The 18,206-nt window shown below is 40.8% G+C and overlaps 3 protein-coding genes across 6 annotated transcripts in view; all 3 read right to left on the bottom strand.

Moving 5' to 3' along the window:
- Positions 1–3,392: 3,392 nt before the first annotated feature.
- Positions 3,393–6,033, bottom strand: npffl (neuropeptide FF-amide peptide precursor like). Its single transcript, XM_062412140.1, has 3 exons — positions 5,756–6,033; positions 4,532–4,647; positions 3,393–3,798 (listed from the first exon to the last, which is right to left on the bottom strand). Exons 1-3 carry the CDS (start codon positions 5,903–5,905, stop codon positions 3,675–3,677), a joined length of 390 nt encoding a protein of 129 aa, XP_062268124.1. The 5' UTR covers positions 5,906–6,033; the 3' UTR covers positions 3,393–3,674.
- Positions 6,034–8,956: 2,923 nt separating this feature from the next.
- On the bottom strand, positions 8,957–11,980 carry LOC133962004 (coiled-coil domain-containing protein 13-like). Its single transcript, XM_062397435.1, has 10 exons — positions 11,793–11,980; positions 11,529–11,659; positions 11,284–11,426; positions 11,074–11,142; positions 10,857–10,970; positions 10,644–10,748; positions 10,046–10,213; positions 9,787–9,963; positions 9,202–9,396; positions 8,957–9,016 (listed from the first exon to the last, which is right to left on the bottom strand). Exons 1-10 carry the CDS (start codon positions 11,978–11,980, stop codon positions 8,957–8,959), a joined length of 1,350 nt encoding a protein of 449 aa, XP_062253419.1.
- Positions 11,981–13,952: 1,972 nt separating this feature from the next.
- Positions 13,953–18,206, bottom strand: part of itga7 (integrin, alpha 7) — a 34,991-nt gene continuing 30,737 nt past the window's right edge. For 3 of the 4 annotated variants that reach the window (XM_062405080.1, XM_062405090.1, XM_062405098.1), the window contains exons 23-25: positions 17,971–18,069; positions 17,658–17,783; positions 13,953–15,734 (exon numbers count right to left, since the gene is read on the bottom strand). In XM_062405080.1, coding sequence (XP_062261064.1) covers positions 15,579–15,734; positions 17,658–17,783; positions 17,971–18,069 — 381 coding nt within the window. In that variant the 3' untranslated portion in view covers positions 13,953–15,578. Of the gene's footprint in view, positions 15,735–17,039; positions 17,205–17,657; positions 17,784–17,970; positions 18,070–18,206 lie in introns of all 4 variants that reach the window. The other variant, XR_009924148.1, reaches the window with a different exon arrangement.

Here is an 18,206-nt window from a genome sequence, read left to right as displayed (position 1 = left end):
CGAAGATAACCTATTTTTAAATCACCTTCCTACACGTGCATAAGTAAAAACTATTTCTCACTCAGAATGAGTCACACACCCGACTCTCTCTCTCACCTCAGTTGTGTTTAGATGCACGTTGTGTGGTTGTAAACCTGATAATATTCAGCACAAAGGCAGAAGTACTTCCCCTGAATGTGTTGCCATGTTTAATGATGAGTAACAACTATTTCACCCAGATCTCTGCAGTGTATTTCATCGAATACAGAGTCCACACAAGGATACAAGGACAACTTAAGATAAAGCCTTGAAGTGCTAATCTGAGTTTTGTACACGTCTGACCAAGGCTGTCCTCGCTGCCGCCGGGCCAGCTCAATCGTTATTGATCGTCTTCAGCCTGAGTGTCCCCCCAACCCTCCTCTACTGGGCCCTGAAACCCGACACCAGCAGAGGAGCACAGGACATCTGTTTTGTTAATTTAAGGAAAGACCATTTTTTATCCAGACATTATCATTCTGAGGGATATTATTATCCGGTAGAAAAACATTGATATCACCAAAGGATTTGAGAGTAGAGTACTTATGCTAATACTGTGGTGCCCCAAGAACTGCTGAATGGCATTGGTCCACAGTAACACTTGCTAAGAACCCCTTGACGGGTTGACCATAAATTCTGTGTTTCATTAGAGTTGCAAACAGAGTTCTATTCCAACTAAAACAAGGGTCCGCTCATGTGGCAGTTTGGTTCAATGTAGGACCCCCAGGTCCCTTTTGCCTGGGGCTCCCAAGCCTTTAAACGCTCCTACATTACCCACATTGCAGCTAGGCTACAATTCAGTCAGACGCTAACATTTGTAATTGTTCCTCCCAAGACCTGGTGTAAAGGACTCATTCCCCTTGACCCATACCAAGACTACCTGAGCACATGGAGGGTTATTTTTGGATTATATATTTTGCAGGTTTCATTTTTTGCTAAGTCTCAGATTGAGACAGGTAATATCAGAAAAGCTGCAAAGGTCCCCACCAGGAACAGAATCAAGGATGAAGCGTTTACAAGCCACACACTCCTTAACCATTAAGTCACTTCCCTATATTTATACTTTTATAATCAAATCTGGAGCAGTTTTTATTTTGCCTACAACTCCTCATTGTATAATCCCTGGATGGGCTGAAAAAGACTTAGAGAGAGCTTTCAAAATGGAACATTTCTATTCCCTCACAAGCGACTTAACAACACCCTGCCTATATATTCATGAATATAAATAAATTAAACAACATCAGAATCCTTCTTCCTTTTTTAACCCAGTTATTATTCCACACTGCGAGAGCTGCACACAAATCCTCCCTCCACCAATACATTTTCTTCTTCTTGTAGCTGAGAATGAAAGATGAGTAATAATAGAAAGCTGTTTTCTGTCTCGAGAGCTTTTCACGAATTATGTCTTTAAAAAAATCATTAACTATATAATCCTACCACATAACATTGACCAGTCTTTATTAAAATATGAATTAGCTGTTGTTGTGCTTTGCATCTCAGGGCCTCTGTATAAAAATCACTTGTTTTCAAAGGATGGTCATACTGTTCTTAATGTTGAAATGAATCTTGCATTTTATGAAGTGAGCAAATCACCACTTGGTGCGTTTTGGTCATGGAGGAGAGCACTCTTCAGTTTACCCTTGACATTGCTTTGGATTTTCTTTTAACAATTTAGTCGCTAAAGTCTCTTGTGTGTGACGAATTGTGCTGAATCATGTTTGTGACCAGTAATGGCTGAGACCTTCCTCTCTGCTGGTTCAAACATGGCTGCCCTTCAAGGTGATGACCAAGTGACCTTGTCAGTGAGAGACATGGATAGAAAACGATATGTATCACATCTGAAAGTTTAGTTCATGTAAAGTTAAAGGAGAAAAATTATGCTTTTTCAGGTTTTGTCCTCTAGTGTGTTGTATAGGTGTATATTAAAGTTGTGCAAAGTTAAAAAGCCCCCCCGACAGAAAACGGTGCTATTAGCCCCTAAAACGCAGCATCAGTAGTCTTGCCGATTTGTACGGGGTACCGTGATGACATCACAATGTACCCAGGTTACATAATGCACGACTACAAATGTTGGCCAATCAGAGCAGGGTGGGCTTTACACGGAGGTGGGGCTTAAAGAGGGTCATGACGATAATGCACCTTGACGTCTGTTGCCCGCCACCGATAAACCAAACAGAAGATGAGGCTGAAAAGAGGAACTGCAGCCGTGGACAGTTTCAGTAGCATTAGAGCATGTAAACCTTTTCAAAGAATGACACAAATAAAAACGATATGCCTAAATAGGAAAACAATATGTCTCCTTTTATAACATTATCTCTATTCCTGTCTTAAATTGACAGTGTGAAAGAAAAACTAGTAAATATATACCTGTGACTCACATGCTGTAACAATGCACCTTGATTAAACCCGGTCGAAACGGACCACGCTGACGTACATTACTGACTAAAGTAAATAAATGTCAAAAGTCAACAATCAGCTCTGGTTATTCTTCAGTCTGTGTTCAGAGGGGGGCGGGAGGTCGGGCTGGTGGAGGACTCTTCCTGAGAGGGATCGATGCGCTGTCCTTCCCACTAATTGGCAGCGGAAACGTGGAGTAATTGCATGTTTCTGTGTTTTAATTAGTGCTGAAGATGATTGCATGCTGCTTCCCCAAGTGGCCTGTAAATCCACCACACACACACAGACACACACACACACACACACACACAGACAAGCAGCCATTGCTCTGCTGAAAATATATCAAATCAGGCTTCACTTTACATTAACTAGACGATAGCTGGAAAAACAAATTTCATATTAGGTCCTGAGGCATGATCCTTCTCTCTGTGGTCTCTGTAGTAAGTAACTGTTTTGTGATATGTACAAATGTATTATTCATATATCTGAATACATATATTTCAATCTGTATCCTTAACTGACTCTGATGACATTTTCCATGTGGTCTAACAGATGTTCTTCACCATGTACTGATGCTGTTAGCTTGTTTGCAATTAGGGTTCAAATTACAAAGCAGTTTCTCATTTATGTCAAGAGATCGACTTTTTTATATCGGAACTACTATTGACCCTACTGATTGATTAGTTAATTATTTGAAATTCTTGTTGTTAAGAGCTTCTTAACTGTGAGGATTTGGTGTTTTTCCGTTTTGTATTAGTTTTTGCCTTTTATGGACTATTTGTGTAATGAACATAATTGTTAGCCAGCATCTGTAATTTGAAATTAACATTTTGTTTGTATCATGCTCTCTGCACAATAATCAAAATAAACACACAAATGCGACCGTTTAGCTTTTCCAAATTCAAAGCTCTTTTATTTGAACAGAGAACAAAAGAATGACAACGAGATAGCGATCAATTTACAGCAAATTCTGGATAACATTCAGGTTAGGAATAATAAGGTCTGCTCACAGAACTTTAATAGGCACTATAGTTAACATGCGTTGAAGTGTCGGAAATCAAAAGAAAAGAAAACTTTACGAATAAAGCTCCCGTCAATTTGAGTGGGCGCCGGGTGTGATGTCAGGCCTAATGGGGACCATGTCGGAAACTATGGAGAGTTTGTAATTGAAATCAGATTCATTCATTCAAATTTAGTCAATCCACATTTGCCCGTCTCTCTGCCTCGTACCAGGACGGTGATGTGCAGATCTGACCGGGAGATTACTTCTTGCCAAATCTCTGGGGGACGGCCATACTCCAGATCTGATTGGGGGCTGCGGCGTCCCAGTTGCGAGTGTGTATTTGGTCGTCCATCACCACCTGCCCTCTGGAATCACGGCCAAACCTGCAAAGAAGATTAACATGAGCAGGGACTGATGTGAGATATTTAAATTTTGAAAGGAAGGTTGGGTGGGATAGGGATGGGGATACAATTAGACTAATACATAGAGAAGTCACTTGTTCCAAACTGCGTTTAACAGGAATGGATGTAACATTATAGTTTAAAGGTAACACAAAATTGCCGGCAACAGTCTCAGTGAAACGTTGAAACCCTGGAGGTTGAGACCCGCAGTTAAGGTCAAAGACCTCATCTGATCTTTGCTATAACAGGCTAATGGCTCCTCAGCCACTTTCACTAATGGACAGCTGAGGCACATTATGTTTAAATCCTCTTCATGGTGGTTATTTTAAAATTCATATATCTTGTAAATGAGTCAATTGATTTTCCACTTTAGCGGCATGATTATGGCTAGTTGGTTAAGAGAAATATAAATTATAACTATTTTGATAATGGATTTAATATTTAAATATGTTTAAACCAAATTACCCCAAAAGTGTTGCAGCTTTTAAAAAGTGAATGTTTGCAGCTTTTTCTTTCTTCGTTTGCAATATATTCAGTTTACATTGTATATATTTCTATATGTTACAGTTCTTTGTGTTGATATTGTATTGTAACCTTAACTTCACTATTCCCTTTTGGCTGCTTTTAACTTATATTAATCCTCTGTGGGCCTGTTTTTTCCCTGTCTACCTGTTTTTGTGTGGGATCGATACCGACTCTGCCATGCGTCACTGACCTCTGTGGCTGATGCAGGACTGAGTTCCTGGTTTCTCTCTGAGATCCGAGCAGCAGAGCTCTGAGCACTGAGGTCAGCAGGCGATCGTCAACTCTGCTATCTGTGTTTTCACTCTCCTGTATGGAACGTAGACACACACATACACACACACACAGAAATACAAAGCCTAGAATCAAAAAGATTATTTCTGCTTTTGAATAAAAAAAACATAAACACATCTTGGGAACTTTAAAAGCTCTACCTGGGCTCTTATCTGGGGCTTGCCACTCCAGTCAGTGTGTCCTGCTGTGACAGGGGACCTTGAGATATTCATATCTATCTAGGCTCATCCAAATATCCATCCACTTTTATCTTTAAGCAAAATAAACCCAGATCTGTCTGTGGCAGATGTGATTCCTGTGCATTTAGGAACCTCTCTATCCTGCTCTGACTGTCTCTTCACCTCAGAATATGTTAAAGTGTATTTCACACAGTAGCATGAGGAGGAACACACTGTTTAGCTTCTCTTGCTTGATAAAACAGCATAAATGGATTGACAACTTATCGGAAATGGAATGACAAGTGGCTATATGCTCAGATTGTTTCATGCTCAGATCACTCACATTACTCTGCTCCTCCGCTCCCTTCACTGGTTACCAGTAGCTGCCTGCATCCGTTTCAAAACACCAGTACTTGCATGCCGTGCTGCGAAGGGATGGGTCAAACGCTACACCCCAGCCTGTTCACTCCGCTCTGCATCTGCCAATTGGCTCGTTGCTCCCTCACTGTGAGCTAACCACTCAAGAATATCATGACTGTTTGCTGTCCTGGCTCCTAAATGGTGGAATGAGCTCCCCAATGACATCAGGACAGCTAAAAGGTCTGTACACCTTACGCTGCAAACTAAAAACACATTTCTTCCAACTATAACTTGAATAAAAAAGATTAAACTAAAGATTTTGTAGCACTTATATGGCACTTGTTCTGGGTTTGTACCCTCATGGTTGAATGCACTTATTGTAAGCTATTTTGGATTAAAGCTAAATGAATTGTAATGTAATGTGTCATTCCCTCTTATCGGTTTCAAAATTAGATTTTTATTTGTCGATGTCCAAATTTGTTTGGCAAATTGAATCACGCCATAGAAAATCAGCATAAATGTTGTTATTCCAATTGCATTTTACTTTGCAGCAGGTAAATCGGTGAGCTGAGGTCTTAAAAGTCAAAGAGTCTTTGAGTGCTCACCAGCCCCAACAAGCGGTCGACCATGTTCTCCTCTGAGCTGCCCGGCAGGATGTCATTCTGGTCCACACCTCCCTGGATGTGAAGAGCCCGACTGACGCCAGCCATCGCCACCAGCAGAGCCAGAAGAGTCACCACTGCAGCTGCGTCCATGGTCGTAGTCTGGACAGGAGGAGGTCAGATGAAGGCTGATGAGAAAAGCAGAAGATGTCAGTCGTCCGATTCACACCTGTTGACTTCAGCAGCTCCTGGAGAACAGAGGAAGGACTCGTCCTGGTCGGGGTTAGTTGTCCTCCGTGCGCGGTGCCCCTGGCTAACTTCAGTGGCGGTAACATCCTTGCTGGAGCTTATATACACCCTGTGCTCTCAGGCGGGCAACCCCCAGGAGAGCTGAAGAAGGATGCTACTGTACAAAGGGGAACAGGATGGAGGAAGAACGAGTCCCTAATATGAGACTTAACCAGGTCCATTTAGTAGGATCAGGGCATTAGTGATGACAGAGTGTGTTATTATGTGGCCCTCAGGGTCGTCCAACACAACTCTCCCTGTTATTGAACAGATAAATCCCTGCAAATGGACTAAGACCCACCAGTCCCCTTTGACCACTGGTCCACGCCGCCACCTATTAACCACTCAATGGTGAGTCAACATTAGGCAGATTAGTAAGCAAATCTTTATTGATCTCAAGCAACAGAGTGATGAACCTAAAAACGCGTTGGGAGCAGAAAAACATGACAAACAAGAAGCATGAATGTCAGCGACATCTTGATTTGTTTTTTAATATTTTTCTCCAGCGCTAATTTGATATATTGATATCCTCTCACACCTCAGGGTTTACGAATTAATTACTGATTCGTTCACTACATCAGCTTTTCAGCGTTTAGAATGATGCTGTTCATCTTTAGTTTCACATTAACAGTCATTTTGCAAATGTAATGTCTAAAATTGCGTTTAAGGGAACGTCTCTTAATACAATTTTCTCGACCATATAAAACTTTCATGTGTGCGAGATTCAAACCATCTCAGGATGATTATTTGCATGAATGTAAAGCAGGCCACGTTTCAACAGTGACGTTCAAATGTCAGCTTCCCTCATTTAGTCAATTTAAACAAAGACCTTTTTAGTCTTGAGATATGTGAGTGACAGCAGCTTTATTAGTGCCATATGTGTTCACTTAATGCGTCACTGAGTGTGTGTGTGTGTGTGTGTGTGTGTGTGCGTGTGTGTGCGTGTGTGTGTGCTATAATTGGTCACTTCTCCAATACTGGATGAGACAACAGATGTGCCTCATCACGGAGCCTAATGGGTGAATCCACTTTATCACATACACACACACACACACACACACACACACACACACACACACACACACACACACACACTCAGTATCTGCAGCTTCCTTATCGGGACAATGCTTTGACTTCCATTCATTTGGACAGCCTAACCAAAACCTTATCTCTGACCTTACCAATGACCAATTCATCCCTAACCCTAACCATAAACTAACCACAATTCACATTATACCCCTAACTTTAACCAGGACATTCGTTTTGTGTCATTACAACTGAGTTTTGTTCCCCATGAGGTCTACTGGTCCTGACAAAGTCAGTGTTTATACTTGAAAGGTCACACTCACACACACACACACACACCTCCAGTTTAACTGCCATGGCAACCTGGATGACATCTGAGCGAGTTGTAATAAGATCAAAATCTTTGGGATTAAGAAAATGTAATTTACTTTGACGTGATAATGGAAAAATGAACTTCCAGCTTCCTCTAAACTAAATACAGGAAGTGTAGAAAAGAAGATTCCTTCATGAAACACCTTTGAATCTCATGCACATGACGTGTTATATATACAGTCTGACCCAGATCTATACATGGCTGACCTTTGTTTCTGTGTGAGCCTGAGCACAGGCATTGATCGCCTCATCCAGGAGGTATTCAACACAAGCTGCTTTTTGTCACTCTGAGCATAAAGGCTTTCTTCCTCACCTCATAAACACTGTTATTTTTGTCCTGTGGCACTTTCTGGCTCAGTTCAATGAGAACCTGCCAATCTCCCACAGAGTCCTGGAACAAATAATGCAGAGAAGACAAGCAGCACACTAACGCAGCCATTGGTTTGAATGCAGTTCAATTAAGGACCAGAATTGCCGAGTGAAAAGAAAATATGAAAAGCAATATTACAAAGATTTCATGGTTTTTTTTTTTCACTTGGCAATTCCGACCCGTTTGTGCATTACAAAGCTTTTCTAAGTAGGTTTGAGGAAATGCTACAAGGCTACACCACTGAAACATTCTGTGAACTGCTGCAAAGCAAACACCATCTCCGGGAATAGAGCAGCAGACGGAACAGCTGACATTTGATTATATTGACGTAAATATTCTTTCAGTCACACTCAGACTGCAGTTACAAAGGTAAAACATTGAAACGGTTCTTGCTGGAAGATAAGATGCAGCCACTGCTGCTGCCACACGAGGCATAAAAGCTGCAAAGTCACGGATATAAAGGCCTTGTTTCACAGGGATGTGTGTCTCAGCACCGTGTACGACTGGCATGGATAAATTGAGTGATAATACAGAATCACAGCACAACAATAAGCCAAAAGAATGTATGAATTTGATCTTGTCATTATATACAATTATTTTCTTTGTTAATTAATGTCTAGACATAAGAGTATTATGTCTAGACATTTCTGCTCCTTTTCATTCAACATTTTAGAGCATTTAAATTGTGTTGGTCGATGAATGAAATAAATGTTCACATATATGTAAATATATATATATATATAAATATAGATCAGAGAGTCTGACCTGCTCCACACAAACAATTTTATATTGCACAGGCTGAACAGTGAGGAAGTTTTTAAGAAACTGGACCCCTGACGACAGTAAGACACAATTTTAATGAATTCACTTCAGAGTAAATAAGTAGTGAAATTAGTATGTATAAGGAAGGTGTAAAGCAGCTTTGCATTTTCTTGATTTCTAAGCTACGTTTCACAGCAGGCAGCACCAGTTTATGGACCAATTTTTTTAATTGAACTGGAAAAAAGAAGAAACAGAAGACATTTGTTTCAGATAAAAGTAAAATCAAGAGTCTAACTAACAATTTTCATCCTCTGATTATCAATTAGCTCGACTATCATTCGCATACATACCATGAACATGTTATTCTCTTGTTAATGTCTCCCTCTTCAGGGGAAAAGTCTGAAGGGCAAATTGTCTTGAGGCTGGATTGCAGCTTCCTCCATCTCCTGTAACAGGTGTAAACAAATATTACAACATATTTCACGCCTCGACTGATTTTCAACACAATATTTCTGAATCTCAAGAAACAGCATAAAAACACTGGATTTGAGTGAATGACCAAGCAATGGTTTAACTTTCATTTCAACTCAAAGTTTAGTGAGGCCAACAAAACTACAAATTCTGTTTTCACCTCAATGGGGAGCACTTGGATTTGTTGTGATTTTTTGATCGCTTCTTGCTCAGCAGAAACCTTCTGTCGATTCTTCAGGAGAGCGTTCTGCACTGCGAGTTCACTGCTCTGCTGACTCTGCTGGAGCTGATCGTTCTGCTGGAGCTGATCGTTCTGCTGTTTGTTGAGCGCCTCCTGCATCTGGGCCTGCGTCTTCTGCCCGAGGGAGAGGACATAACAAGCAGGAATTGTAGAGAACAACGTTGTAAAGCATCAGAGAAGATCCTTTAAACCAATCAGAACTAACCACACTTAATACGTGAAGTATTTCTGTGGTCGCATAGAACATTTAGAAACTCCTGCTTCAGCGATTTGAATGCTTGTCTTGGCCATGATCAGTTGGGCAAATGAGAACCTTACAAAACCTTCAGAATAAACCCCATATTGTACAGTGCTTGTATGCTAATTGAAAATGTGGTCCAAAATGCTCTGAAAACAGCTAAAAAATGTGTAAAATTAAGAAGCAGTACATCTGTAGGCAACTACACATACATGTAATCTGTATAAAAGTGTCTGTAGATATTGGTATTTGATCAAACTCCTTACCAGCAAAGAATCCACCAGCTCGTCATCATGTTTACCCTTCATCAGCAGGGTGGACACTTGAACCTTCAGAGTTTTCATTTCAGCAGACAGAATTTTATTCCTGGCTTTTGAGGCTTCCAGTATTTTCCTCAAATCTGCGTTTTCTTTCTGGAGGTTGTCATGCTCCACCGAGATCCTCTGTACAAGAGAGAAGGGCCTTCATGCATTAACAAGATCATATTTCAACTCATTAAATTCCATTTGCTACTTGTGTACACACCTCAAACTCCTTCTGCTTCTCATTCTCGATTTTGCGGATGTAGCTGTGGTTCCTGTGCTGAGGAATGGTTTTCAGAGGGACCACTGTGCCCAGAGACTTTTCCTCTGTCTGGACGCTTGGCTGTTGCTGCCGAGTCGACTGCTTGAGCTGCTGCTCGAGGTCCCGCACCTGTTGCACAAGGTCCAGTGTGTAAGATTAAGGTGAAAGGGATCCCATGGCAGAAATTTAATATAAAATAAAATAACACTAGTGATGTTTTCACTAGTGTGTTTCACCTAAATTGTACGAATTGTTGTTTTCTTTACACTTGAATGGGCCCTTTATATTGGTGTACTTTAAATATACATCAGGAGTTGGTCCTCTCTACGGAGGCCGCCATGTTTTTAACAGTCGTTCAAACTGGACAAACTAAACACTTTTGAGTTTTTATGATAACTGAAGGCTGCCACAGGTTATTTTTCCTGTTTGGAAGAGAACGGTGAGGTGAGGGGTGTTCAGCTCTAACATTCATCTACACCACTAGATGTCACTAAATACTACACACTGAACCTTTACATTTGAGAAGCACATTAAAGATATAATTGCATTTCTATATTACCCTCGTCTGAAGAGCCAGAACCTGTTGAGCACGACCTGTAAAGCCGCTGGGGGAGCTCAGTAATTGCTGAAAGTTGACCTGCTCTCCAACCTCACTGAGTAAAACCTGCAGGATTAGTAGCAGAGAATACTTTAGATGACAGAAGACACAGATTATTACTTATACAAATATATGATATCCCACTCTAGCAGTTTGAATAAATAAACATCGTACCTTTTGAGCAACTTTTAACTCCTGTTTGACGGCTTGAAGCTGGTTTCGGTATTCAGCCACTTTCAGCTGGGATGCAGATAATTTCTCCTGCAGAGATTTTACTGCTGGATTTTCCTGCTTTTGAGAAACATGAGTCAGATTGAGCTGCGAGCATTTACAATGAGGATGATATAAAATGCATTATGTCAATTTTCACTGCAAAAACTTAAATAATTACCTCACAGTCCCCAAATAACTGGGGTTTAGTTTTTTGGCCAGGGGGAACGTGCACCAACACAGACCGCAGCTAGAGAAAGAAGCAGAACCATGTTCATTCACTTATTTTACATTTACAAACATATCATTATTTGAAAAAACATATGGCTTAAAAAACTGTACAGTTAAAAACTTTCATCCAACAAATCAAGTTGAAAGACAACTCTGTTACCTCTTTCTCAAGCTCTTTGATTGTGTTGCTGTTTTGCTTTGACTTCATCTTTTCTTGCTCGACCTCAGCACTCAGCCCTCGGTTCTTCTTGGACAGCTCGATAATCTTGGTGGCTGCTGTGTCTCCAGCCAAGTCTGATGTGCCTGAAGGATGGAGGGGCTGATGAAGACAGGGTGACGCATTGCCAACAATGTCTGTGAGTGCAAAGTGAACGCAGGTTTATGTTTATTAGTATTTAAACCTACACGCTAAGGCCAGGCGTTCCTCTTCTCTTTTCTTCTTCAGGTATTTCATTTCAAAATCCTTTTCTTCGAGAAGTTTGAAGAGACGACCATTTACATCTTGTAGCTCTCTCAGCTTCTCAAGCAAATTCTGACTATAGGAGGGTAAATAAAGGTGAAAACCAAGATCAAGATTCTAAACCTTAAGCAATTGCACATTAAAGTGTCAAGGAGCTTTATGCAGCCATTAAGATAAACCACATTTCAATCAGCCTTTATCAGACTCACCTGTCGTTTGCATGCAGGTTGTCTGCCGGACTGTCTTCCTTCAACTGATCCGAATCATCCTGTGTAACTTTGACGTTAAGCTCATGTGTTTCTTTTACTTTTTTCCTATCAAGCTTTTTTTTCTCCTGCTGGTTCTGTAGTATTTCAAACTGAAGCCGCAACTCGTTCTTCTCATCGCCGTGGTCCATGATCTATTAGAAATAATTTGTAATTTACTGTCAATAAAAAGTGTATACCTTACATATGTATATTATTAAGTGTGTTTGGATTCGTGCGGAGAGGAATATTCAGAGCTAGAGTGAATGGAGGTCTGAAAAAAAATCATCAACTTTTGTCTAAGAATTGCTCTCAAACCCACAATGTAGTTCAAGCTCTAATCAAAGTCATATTTGTCCTAGTCGCAGAAATGGCACAGTGAAATCGATCAGGCCGACACTTTTGGCTCTATGCGCTCAACCACGACAGACGTACCACCGAATGAGCCCATTCACTCCCATAATAGGAAAGACGGAGGCTCTAAGCTACACTTTTGGAAATCATTTAATGGTCACATTTTCTTACTTTAACAAAAATAGTATTACATCTCTGTGATTGTAAAAGTGCTGGGATACTGTCGCTGATGTCATTTCACCAATAGGACCTATAGTTTTTTAATGAGAGTGTCTTGTTCGAGGAGTGCCCTCACCGCTAAAACCTAACCCAGCTTACCAAGTAGCCTCAGTCAAGGCTGACACTTATGTCTCCATCAGCCTACTACTGCAACTACTACTTCTAGAACTATTACTGCCAGTACTATTTCTTATACTGGTGGATAACAAACTCACAATTACTTACAAGCAAAGACAAAGAGTATTGCAGAGACCATTAAACTGCCTAATGCTTCTGATCAGTACATGCTGCATACAATGTCATAAGGTACTTATCATGATTTCACTTTTAGGAGTAAAGATTATTTGATGCACTTAATAATTGTTTCTTGATTTGTATAGCCATGTTTTTGACGTTAACTACATTGAGAAAAACATGATATTCAATCACCAACTTGCGTTTCAACCAAAGTGTTTCAACCACACCATCAGTACGTCCTAAAGAACAACCGCACTCAATAGCACACTTTAACTTCAGTTTAATCAGTCTATGGATGGTATATAAAAATGGACGACATGACAGTGCCCGAAAGTAAAGAAAATGCGTCTTGATCACCCTCTGGTGGCTGGCTCCAGTATAGGTTATTAACCCCACCTCTTCTATGTTAGTTGATGGAACATGGACCCAACTAAAACGTCAATGTACATGTCAAACTAGAAAATGCATCCTCTGATGAAAAGGCTTTTTGAATGCTAACCTGCTGAAAGGCTTTACTCAATCAGACTGAAAAATGATGATAGTCCATAATTTGAATGTGAAGCTGCTGAATTGCTTTTCTCGATTAAGTTATTTTTCTTTGTTTGGTGCGAAAAACTTACATTACCGCCAAAATAGGAACATGACATATGAACATATTGCAAAGATCACAGGCAGTATAACACTCCCATGATCAAAGGGATCATGGGGATGTGATCCTGAAAGGCTGATAGCGTCATGTGATGGTGTCGCCAGGAATATGATGTGAGGAATAAGAGGCCGATCCACTGGATGGCGGTAATGTGGCTTTACGCTTGTTGCCGCCCGCAAATAAACTGAACAGAAGAAGAGGGTGTATAGTAGATGTTGGTAATGTACCCTGTCAAAGAGGAGAGCTGCTGTTAACATGTGGAGTGATTTCTGTTAACAGCAGCTCTCCTCTGATCTAGTTTTCTGGTTTGACATCTCACAGAGGGGTTACTCAGTTAGATGCTTCATCAGTGGAAGCAGGAGTTACAAGCTAAAGCAAGTCTCCTCCCTACCGACTTAATGAGTCTTAGAAATATTATTTTGATAATATTCTATGGCGCCAAAGACTCTGAGCCTTCAAATGGAGAGCTGGACCAGCCACCCCTGTACTGCGGCGGTACTGGGATCTCACACTGCATTACGTGGCATTGGCTCATCTGGTAGAGCACTCGCTTAGTATGCTAGAAGTGGTGGGATTGACAGATGACCATTTTGCAAATTTTCCCATTATTACTACTGGCAACGTGAGAATGGACGACACACACCAAGCATCAGGCACACACACAATTTCTCGGTAGGATTTTCTAGTTTATCTACAATGTTAAAACAGAGCAGCCAAACAAAAAAACATAAATATACTACAGAGTCTTGAAAGAAGGTAAAATGGGGTCAGATCAGCAACAGGAGCTTCATGCAGCTAATACAAGATTGTCCAGCAATATCCAAAGAAACAAGCTGACTCTTCATGCTTTACAGCCACTTCATCCATTTAAAAAAAAATAAAAATAGTGTCTCGTTTTGATGAATTCTTCTCTTTTAGAAATCTTCTCCTGTATTTGCGTTGTGTTGGAGAGACGTTGACGTCCAACAGATGCTCCAGGGCAGCATGATCTCATTTGCAGTAGCCTCGGGCTCTTAACCTGTAGCTCACAATCTGCCACTTTGACCATAAGGCACTTGTCCGCAGTTATAAACGTCAGTACAGAAATGAATGTACAATCTCACCCTGACACAGGATCAGTGCTATGAGCAGGTTAATGCACTACGACTAAATCTGGAAACAGCAAATGATGTCACCCGGTGAAACATAGTTACATCTTGGTAAAAAAAAGAATGGTGAGTTATATGAGTTATATGTGTTCTTTTCAATCATACACAGTATTTCAGGGTTTTCATTAGAGCATAAAAGATGGTTTCACACATAATATGATATACATGGTGGGAAATGATCGCCCTCATCAGCCAGGACATTCAAATATCTATGTTTATATCAGAAATTGAAATGCACATTTTAAATATTGCTTCACTCCTCTGACACATTTGGTTTCCATGCAACAACAGTCCTGCAGGCCCTGGCTATTATGGGTTGTGTCTTGGTGTTCTTGCTCTGATGACCAGTGGATTTGACATATAAACAAAAAATGCAATTATACAATCTTAAAAAGGTTCCTTCATTTAGAGGCCTTTCTTTTCCTTGAACAAGGAAATACAAAAACCATCAAGTTAACTTATTTATTTTCTTCTTTTTTTTCTCAGCCAGCTCAGAGCAAACAGCAAGCCAAGAAATCAACACTATCTTACATACTGACATATCCCCCTCTGTTAACCAGTCTATGGTGCTAACTAAGAGAAAATCCCCAAACAATCCAATTTGTATAAAAAAAATATTTTATTTTTCCATTGCCTGTATCAGTCGTCAGTCTTACAGTAGTTAAGGCAAACAAGTAGTGTTGTAGTTGTGGAGGCAGTGGCGTCTTCTTCAACAGTGTCCAGTGTGTGTGTATGTGCATCTAATACTAAACTGTAATGTTGTGCATTCATGCAGTTCTTTGACGTGTGGGTTTCTTGTCGTCCTCGTTGTGCCACTCAAACTGATGCCAGTCAGTGCCGGCTGTGAAACATTCTGAGCAGCTGAACTGGTCGTCCTGCTAAACACTGGTTAAGATGCACGTTATAAATAGACTATCCAAGGCCAGCCATCATTGGGGTAGAGTATGGGAGAATATAGATCCAGTGTAACACGCCACCATGATGTGCGTACTGACGCAGTACAGTGTGTACAGGATTTCACGATCTCAGTCTATGTGCACTTTTTTATTTTTTTAGTCCGTTAGTTCCAATGCAAAGACAGAATGAGTGCCTCGTGTGGTGACTTTTCTTCATGAATTCAGTCCGTCGGGGCTTCTAACAGAGTTACGAGGTCCCGTCGCTCCAGTGCGTTGACCATTCCTTTTTATGGACGACTCCCGACTTCTCAGTCTGGAACTGTGGCCTGTCCTCGCGAGGAATCTTCACCGCGTGGTACTGAGGCAGTTTTTCTTTGTAGTCGGCCCGGCGGAAGAAGCCACACTGTCGGCAGCAGAAGGAGGAGAAGAAGCAGGTGGAGAGTAGAGGGGAAGAAAAAAAACAAACAAAGAATGAACTGATTGCATATAAGAGACTGTTTTGGGCCTAAATTGACTTTATAACATGGTCTGCTTCCATTATCGTGCCCAGTAGGAGATCTATAAAATCAATTTTATAAAGTAATGTCTTGTTCATCTCAGACAGATGAAATGAAACCCTGATTATCTCTTGGTGACTTTGTGCATCCACTGTGACATTTTAGTACAAAACCAATCCAACAAAAAGCCTCTCCACATGCTCTACATTTCTAATTCAGCAACAGAATTAAGTGGCATTGATTAACACACCAACACACGAGCAAAGTGCGATTAAGACAAATCTGCACACACGTGGGCAAAACACCAAATGATCCATTTAACACCTGGGATAAGCAGCTGTTCATGAGATGCATGTGTAATGGTTAAATGAAGAAATTGAAAAGTGCATAATAGGCACGTCAGGAAATTGAAGTCCTACATTGACTGGTGTCAGATAATGAAACATAATGTCAGCAGCACGCGGCTCTACAGTCCTCTCACAGCACAGAGGGAGGGATGAATGGATAGTGTTCAGGAGAAATAATGTCATGAATCAATTTATTATATCACTAAAACCCTCATTCTTTATATTTGAGATCTAATAACAGAGAATAGCGCCCCCGGTGGCAAAAATGTATATTGCATGTTACTGTCGCTGTAACTATTACCTCTGCCAAGGAGGTTGTGTTTTCATCTGTGTTTGTTTGTTTTTTGATTGTTTGTTGGCAGGATAATAAAAATACTACTCAACCGATTTCTATAAAATGTTGTATAAGTTGGGAGATAACAAAAGAAAGAATCAAGCTTGATTGAATGTAAGGAGACTGTTGGGCCTTGGAGGAGATAAGTGCTCAAATCAGTGCCATTCTAATTCCCTTTTAAGTGGTTTAAACTGATATGAACATATCCATGGGTGCCTTGCTTTGTCTGACAGCTCAGTTCACGCAACATCCGCGAAATATCAAGAAAACTAAGAAATATATTGACTGAAAAAGCCGGCCTCATTTGGTATTATTTAATGGTTTTTCAAAATTATTGATGATTAACTAAGTTATATAATAATGTTATTTATATATATATATTTATATATAAAGTGCGTTTAGAAAACTGCTATAACATTTCATCTGTATTTATGTGACAATTATTGTTATTAGTTATTACTGTAACAAACACCACAAGCCACACCAGCGTGAGGTCGAGGAACACAGTGCCTGTGGGTGAGGATTTTTACCGCTTGGAGGGAGAGGAGGAGGGGAGAACAGGCCAGAGTGAAATATGTTTGATATTATAGTTCTGATGCCTGCTTCTCCACCTCCGAGGGTTGGACCCCCAAGTGGGCACGGTAGAACTCCGTCTCATAGTGTCGGCGCGGTTCACTGCGTTTGAAGAACCCACACTGGGGCAATGGATCACCGGGGGGAAGTGAAGGAAAGGTAGAACAGGGGGAGAGAAACAATGACAGACAGAATAGAAGAAATAAGGATTTAGGGACGGAGAGTTCCCAGATGGGATTGAGAGGAGACGACATAAAGGGGGACGAGACAGAGGGAGGAGACACACAAGTAGAAAAAGAGGACAGATGAGAGTGAGCTGGAAGGAATAAAATGATTACAGGACAGAACAAAGCAGATAGAGCTAATTGGACTGACATGGAAAGTGATGAGGAAAAACAGAGTAATGAGGGAGACGGGATGAAGTCAGGACGTCTGACATCAATATTTGATATAAAGGGAAACTGTGAAGATTGTCTGTACCATAAAAAAAACAAATACTGACTGTTTTGGGACTTGCATAAGGAGTCACGTCACCTGTGTGTGAGCGTGTGTGTGTATGTGTAGGTGTGTGTTACCTTCCACAGGAGGCAGACCAGTAGAGTAAGCAGCAGGATGCCTGCCAGCACGGCTATGAGGATGATCCACCAGGGGATCAAGTACTGATCAACCAGACCAGGTTCAGGGTAGATCATCACTGGAACCTGCAGAGGAGAAGGACACATTTCAAATAAATATTTATCACTGCTGGATTGACACCATGTTTGTGTTTTTGTTAATTCATTTAAAATGGATAATGCATGTTAATCAAAGTGCATATTTGAGTCCAACATGTAAATGTGTGAATACAAAACCCAGTAGTACATAGAGTGAGTGTCATGTGTTCAGTACCTGAGCAGCGGCATCCTTGAGGACCAGGTGCTTGATGCTGGACTTGACTGTGATGTTGGCTCTGACCAGCAGCTCCAGAGCACTGACTGCTGGGAACTCCTGAGAGACACAGAGACAGTGAGCACTGTGAAAACTTGGTATTCTATAAGTTGTTTAGTTAACCGCTCATTGTGCTGTCTGAGAATTCTGTATTTTTTTAAAAACCTAAAGTCCCTTCTGTTGATGTCCAGTCACAA

This window comes from Platichthys flesus, chromosome 2 (assembly GCF_949316205.1).
Source record: "Platichthys flesus chromosome 2, fPlaFle2.1, whole genome shotgun sequence".
Taxonomy (NCBI): Eukaryota; Metazoa; Chordata; class Actinopteri; order Pleuronectiformes; family Pleuronectidae; genus Platichthys; species Platichthys flesus.
The sequence above is the reverse complement of the archived record's forward strand: the minus strand, read 5'-3'. Positions and strand labels throughout refer to the sequence as shown.